The sequence below is a fragment of the Triticum dicoccoides genome, chromosome 5B (genome assembly GCF_002162155.2).
Source record: "Triticum dicoccoides isolate Atlit2015 ecotype Zavitan chromosome 5B, WEW_v2.0, whole genome shotgun sequence".
NCBI lineage: Eukaryota > Viridiplantae > Streptophyta > Magnoliopsida > Poales > Poaceae > Triticum > Triticum dicoccoides.
Genome location: NC_041389.1, coordinates 246505215 through 246512373, shown reverse-complemented (window position 1 = coordinate 246512373; position 7159 = coordinate 246505215). Strand labels below are relative to the sequence as shown.

The following is a 7159-nucleotide window of genomic DNA, read 5'->3' as shown; positions in this document are numbered from 1 at the left end:
ACGTGTGACATGCGAGCGCCAAGAGGAGGAGGACATACCGAGAGGTCGTGCAGAGCAGTCGAGGGGGTTGCATGGTTCGGTCCCCGTCGAATCCATCCAAAACGTGTCGGCGCCGGCGACTGAGTTCGTATATTCCGATGACGGCGTCGATGGTCGTAGATCTACAGATTTAGGCCCTGCCGGCAACGAGAACCGATCAAATCGAGGTGGAGAGGAGCGCGGCAGGTGTTACGGGGATCGGCGGTGGCGCGTGGTGCCGACAGAGGCAAGTAGGGGGGCGCCGGAGTGGGTGCGACGTGGGGTGGGGTGGATGCGGAGGGATAGGGGAATCTTTTTTACTCCATGAATGGGCGGCTGAGTAAAAATAAGAGTCAGAGCGGCCGAGAAGGATAATTTTTACTCCTTTAAAGCTTTTAAGGGATCAGTCAGGTATAGTTCAGAGGAGGAAAAGTGAAATCTTACTCTAAAACTTGTTAAGGATCGGTTTGAATTGCTCTTATGTACTCTCTCAGAATCTGCGGAATATATCCTTGTACATAGTTCATCCATTCAGCAGGTTTTGCCTGCTGGTTCCGGCTCTTCTCTGGGATGTCTTCAGACCTCAGCTGTACCGGGGTTTGTGAACTTTCGTTGACAGTGCTTATCTCTGCCCTATGGATTTTGTTTTTGTTTTTTAGACACCCCTATGGAATTGGTGGAAGCGCCACTACCCCAAGGTTTCCCGCAACAAAGATGTGCTGATGACTTGGCCCAACGCTTCTCGCAAAGCACTTGGTCAGGATTGGACATCAACTTTGCTGTCATTTCTCTGTGGCTTGCATAGTTGGTTTTAGCTGTTAGCTTTGGGCCTTTTTTCCCCCTTTGCTCAGCCTCAGCATGTGCAGAATTTTGTTTATCTTTAACTGAAAAATTGTTCAGGACTGCTCTTGCCAGCGTAGTCCCTTTATAAGAAAGAAGAAAAGGACGTTGGGTAGCAAGTTGTTGGATAATGGAGATGCTATCACACAATTGTCGTGATATATGTACGACTCTTGGTCATTGCTCAGCCCAGTGGACGTAAAACAGTGGTAAGTTCAGAGGCGTGCGCGCGGTTGATATCATAAATTTCAAAACCACATGATCATATTCATGCGTAGTAACCACGTACTACTTACTACTGCCCTCTTCCATGACCTTTGCTCGCATCCTTGCGTTCTTGGGCTGCAACTTGTGCAAGTGGGTACTGAGAAGAATATTTCAAACTGTAGACCACATGCTCCTTTCAGGCTAAGCAACTGTTGGTGAAAAAGAAAAGACAGTGCCCAGTGAACTACAGTATCTCGTCTGTTGTCAGGAACTTTTACCTCTCGATCGTAACCCTATGTATATAGAATAAAACTCTTTTACCATCGTAAAAAAAATACGGTCAAGAAAAAAAGCACGTTTCTTTACAAGTTTGGGAACCTACAACGACAGGACTATGCCATGGTAATTTTTCAGTCATATAAATTGCTACAGGAGATGAACATTATATTGACATTTCAACTGATCGTTGGCTTGGCTTGCCGTCAAGTGGGGGTAAAAAATAAATACTTTGATGACTCTTGGCCATTGACCATCCCATCCACGAACCAAATTCACAATCACACGGAACTAGCCTCACTGGCCTTTGTCAACCCAAGGCACAGGCAGTTGCTGATATCTTGAGTGCTTGGGTGCTGACTCATACTCAATCAAGAGGTGACACATTGACCCATGGAGATTCTGTGGAACAAGATATCCTCCCTCTCTAGTCTGCTGTCATCATCTGAGTATCCCCTTGCCTCCCCAAGTTGGCCCATAATGATCCTCCCACCAATGTGCATTCATGTGTTGCTTACCACTCTCCATGTTGAGTGAGGGACGGAAGATTGATGGGCGGCTCCTTTTAGCTCAAGCAATCCAAAAGGTGTCGGGTAACGTTTATGACAGCAAACAGAAAACATCTCCATCTGCATGGAAGCCAATAATTACTGCCGCCCCAATCTCCCTCCTCTCTTTCATTCCGCGGTTTGTCTACGGCAAGCCGAGTGAGGACCCTCCCCTTCTGTTTTCCCTAGTTTTAGTAAGTTATTATTTCCTTCGTCGCATCAACAAGGCCAGTGATGACGCGTTGGCATAAGGTGTGTGTAGCCTCTCCCTATCTCGACGGCGTCTAATTTCGCATCAACCAAGACAGTCGGTGTTGCTAGATTTGTTGCCTCTATTCAGATCTTGGCAGTCAGTGTATTAATCAAGGCAAGCAGTTGGCTTAATCTTAGTGCGGCCACTTCGACATCTTCTTTTGAGTTGTTCTGCGGCATGACCAGGTTTCTCCAACCCTGTGGCATGGTCGTGAAGGATTGCAAGCCAACGTTCCGTGTGTTGATGCCCCTACCGACAATACTTCAACACTTAACAGATCTGATTTCTAGCCGTGAGTAGCTATTGCGGTCTTTAAAGTCTAGCATGGCAAGGGCGTTTGTAGGTGTCCATTTGAACGTTGTTGCAGTGCAGTTTTCCTGCTCCGGCGGGCGTCGCACAATCTAAGGAAAAGATGGCCACTATGGTCTTCTGTGTAACTTTATTTTTTGCTTGTTGGTTTGTATCTTGTTGTCTTTTCATTGCATCATCTACTGTATTTCTTGATAAATTTCAACTATAATATCCCTTTGGGTGTCTTTTTCAAAAATAATGCCTATCTTTTCGTGGGCATACATATATGTAAATCTACAGGATCATATATGCATGTGACTTCTGCAGGTATACTTGCGAACATCTAATGACCTTAATATGTGTAGCGCAATTATGAAGATCTAATGAGAGTTGTAGTTTCCTGTCTTGGGGCATTAGATAGGTATCTGTTTGTTCGTCAATTTGGTCTTTCGGAAAGCGGTGTTCAATAATGGTTCCTTCGGCTTCTTCTCCAGCCCCGTAGGTATGTGCGTCGATGGATCGGCGACGAGATTGAGAGGACATGTAGGTCCTCGTTATCCACAGCTTCGCCCCTTCCAATGGTGGTGGTCTTAGTGTTCAATAAGGTCTCTTCCGCCGTCTTCTCTCGCTTCGACAGTGTGTGCGCCATCGGATCTACTGACGAAATCAGGTGGATAGGTTTACATTTATCTTTGTGACAAAAAGGGGAGTTGGTTGTGTCATCGTCGGGTCAGTGCTACTACAGCAACAACGATATAGATACGGATATTCCATCGATTTAGGTGGACATCTAGATATCATCGACCCAGTGTCACCTTCTTCTCCGAGCCATGGATCCTTTTGGATCAACATAGTCAGCACTTCCCCATAGAGATCGGTTACTGGCGTGCCATTGGAATGTGCACGACGGAGAGGATGGACGGTTCCTCAAGGAATGGATTGTATTTTCCTTTTCTTTTAGGGATTTTTGTAGTGTTGGTGTTTGATTAATATAGAGCTTCGGCTCCTTTGGAGAAAAAAAATCCACTGTATGGCGAGACTAGGGCTAGTTAGCATGGATTTGCAAGATAGCAAATGGAGGAGACCTTTCTTCTTCACTGATTTAATACAAGATACATGCATCGCATCCTTATAAAGTGGATGCTTAAGCTCTTGACCTTCCTAACACAATTAGGCTCCTTAGTTAGACCTTACCTAATACTCCCTCCATTCCACAATGTAGTGCGCCCGCGTTTCCCGATATTCAAGTTTGACCGTAAATTTACTCGAGACCGACTGCGGCAGGGGCAAAGTTATACCAGTGAATTCGTATTTTCAATATGAATTCAATGATATAATTTTTGACCCCGCCGCAATCGGTCTTGTTGGTTAAATTTACGGTCAAACTTGAATCTCATGAAGCGCGAGCGCACTGTTGAAAGGGAAACGAGAGACAATCGAGTGAGCCTTGACACAGATGTAAAAGTGAATCGTTCTCATTATTGATGATGGGATTACACACATATATATAACCCCCGAAGGGGTACGACCGAAGGGATGCGAGGCAACCGCCTCGGTTAGGAAAAGCAGGGATTAATAGGATTAATTAAATCCTAACACGCACTGCATTGTGGAATGAAGGGAGTAGTACATTCGGTTTCCTGCAAGAATAATAAACAATTGGATTTCCAAATTTATTTTCCCTATAATATTCTCCTACTTTTCCCTAGAGTTTTGGACTCTCTGTGCACCATCTTCTCTTCATCGACTTGGACTCCACAATCTCCAATCGCAACTTGTCCAAGTGCTTCTGCTTGCTGTCCTGTCTGTCAGCATATATACCAAACAAAACTTGTACGGCGTAGGTCTCTATGAACTTTGGCAGGTGCTCAGTATTGTTTTTCCTTCCATGCAAATGGGTATATGATAGCCATTTTTCAAGTAATCCTTTTTCGATGAAGAATAGCATGAAATTCAGTGAAAATAATTAGAAGTGGGAAAACAACTAACCAGAACCAGTGGTCATGATGCATCTACCAAAAAAATATGCTGCTCATGGAGAGAAAACAATTACACTGGTTGGAATAGCTATTCGATTCCACTACTTGAGGTAGGCCTAGGTGTCGAGAAACCAACATGGAATCAGAACGGAGCGGAAAATTTTCACACGCTGTACTTGACTCCACTACTCCCTGCACAAATGTCAAGCAGGCATGATGGCACTAGACCAGAACATAGTAACATAAAGCTGTACTTGGCTCCACTACTTATGGAAATGTAGAAAAATACAATTTTAATGCCTCAACCAAGATGACTGGCAATTTTATCATTGAAATGACATCTCGGCACTAGAGAGCACCCTACACAATGAAGTGGTGGCTGCACAGCATTCCATTGCTTTATTCTCTTCCATGGTGTGTTCCCTTACTACTCCAAAGAAGAGAATAAACAGCTAATAATGGTAATGCTGTTGGTATCGCCAGTTTTAGGAAAGATTCTAATTCCAGCAGCAATTAAACTCAACAACAACTTTTCTTTTCCTTAACAGAAAAAGAAACAGTTAAATGAGGCTTACCTAAACAACCAACGCTGCAAAGACGAGCATTTGAGGGTGAAGAGGCTTCCACGTGGGCAGTGCCGCATGTTTGTCTCCACTAGATAACTCAAAAATAATACTTAGAGAGCGGAATATCAGAAAGCCAGACCAGAAATTTCTGTAAACATCAAATCAAGTATGCAAAAATGAATTGATAGTTTAGAAAAAGCATCATTCCTCCTTTTCCATTTTCTCCACAAGGGCCTACTTCCTTGCCTTGCTGCAAACAATTGCATCTAGATGTATTTTTGTGACTAAGGTATTTTTGGTGTGCTCTCCAAAAAAAACAGATGTAGTGCAATGTGACTGCAAATTTGCAAAATGTTCCTTTGATAACATTTTGGAAATACTAATGATAGATGACAAAATAACAATGTGCAAAACTAAGCAGGACAATCTGCTGATACTCTTGCAAAAATAAAAAAATAAAAAACTGTCGAGTACAAACATAAGATAGTCAGCGTCCCACTTGCATGAAGGTGTCTAATGTTTCCAAAAGAAATAACACGGAGGTAGTGATTTAATACCTTTTCAGAGAACTCAACAGTGGTAAACCATCAGCTTTAATTATTAATTTTTCATTTCAATCAAGACAAATATATTATTATTTTATCTAGTATATTAATATCAATACCAAACATTAGAACTGAAGAGATGTACCAACAAATGAAGATAAAACAAGTGTGCACATTTGTACTTATCATCATTGATACCTCATGATTCTTGTAAAAATAGTTATTGTCCCTAGAACTTAAAAGAAGACACATGAAGTATTACTTGTACAGATTCTGTGTGCAACTGTTCGAGAAGAAACAAGGCCTTTGGTTGGCTGTCTTGGAAAAAGTGGTTAGATCCTCTGTGTGGCCTTTTCAGTTCTTTCCACGCATACCCAACTAAAAAAGAACACACATACTACTCATGTCTCACACTTGAAGAAGCAGCGTTCTTGCCACTATAAATAGATGCTCATACTCTAGCAATGCCCAATAAGCAGCTCAAGGCACATCGAAGTATATTAGCTTCGCAACAACCAGACAGAGCATTTACCGTGCAAGACCAAAATACCTCCCTCCCCTTCCAACCATGTCTAGGTCTGTGGAACCTCTTATTGTGGGGCGGGTGATTGGAGAAGTTCTTGATACATTTAACCCATGTGTGAAGATGGTAACGACCTATAACTCCAACAAGCTTGTCTTCAATGGCCATGAGCTCTACCCATCAGCGGTTGTATCTAAACCACGAGTAGAGGTCCAAGGGGGTGACTTGCGATCCTTGTTCACACTGGTAAGTGCATTTAATTCAATCCGGGAACTCCATATCCAACTCTTGAGTATTATATACTTGTTTTTTCTTCCTAATGGCCACAATTATTCATATTTCAGGTTATGACAGACCCTGATGTGCCAGGGCCAAGTGATCCATATCTAAGGGAGCACCTTCACTGGTAATCTTTCTTCTGCACATTTCTTTCTGCTGGGTGGCCACTGATCAACTAGAAATTAGTATATGTTGCTAGATAGCAGCACATCTCCATATTGCCTTTATATGAAGACTGTTTTCTGAAGACTTCTAATGGGAGCCATTTTGTCATATATGTCACGCTTACAGGATTGTTACTGATATACCTGGGACAACAGATGCTTCTTTTGGTAGGTCCTTTCGAACAGATTTGAATTGGTCTATTCCATGTTCTGCATTTTGATAAATAACCATCCAACTTTCCAACTGCAGGACGGGAAGTTATAAGCTATGAGAGCCCAAAGCCGAACATAGGCATCCACAGGTTCATTTTTGTGCTCTTCAAGCAGAAGCGAAGGCAGACTGTAACTGTGCCTTCCTTCAGGGATCATTTCAACACCCGCCAGTTTGCTGCGGAGAATGACCTCGGCCTCCCTGTGGCGGCTGTCTACTTCAACTGTCAGAGAGAGACTGCTGCCAGGAGGCGCTGAAAATCCAGCTCTCGTTGTCCCAGTTATGACAAATAAAGGCCTATGGAGTTCCAATCTTCTTTTCGAAGTGGATACTCGTCTGCTACATTACTTGCTCGTGAACCAATGCTTCCTTGCCACATTACTTCCTCATGGATCTACAAATAAATCAAATGCATTTTGAAGATTGTATTAGAATTAGATTGTTTTGTAAGCAGTAAGA

General features: G+C 43.0%; 1 protein-coding gene across 1 annotated transcript; it reads left to right on the top strand.

Moving 5' to 3' along the window:
- Positions 1-5987: 5987 nt before the first annotated feature.
- Positions 5988-6957, top strand: LOC119308240 (CEN-like protein 2). Its single transcript, XM_037584362.1, has 4 exons — positions 5988-6292; positions 6391-6452; positions 6617-6657; positions 6740-6957. Exons 1-4 carry the CDS (start codon positions 6092-6094, stop codon positions 6955-6957), a joined length of 522 nt encoding a protein of 173 aa, XP_037440259.1. The 5' UTR covers positions 5988-6091.
- The last annotated feature ends 202 nt before the right edge of the window (positions 6958-7159 follow it).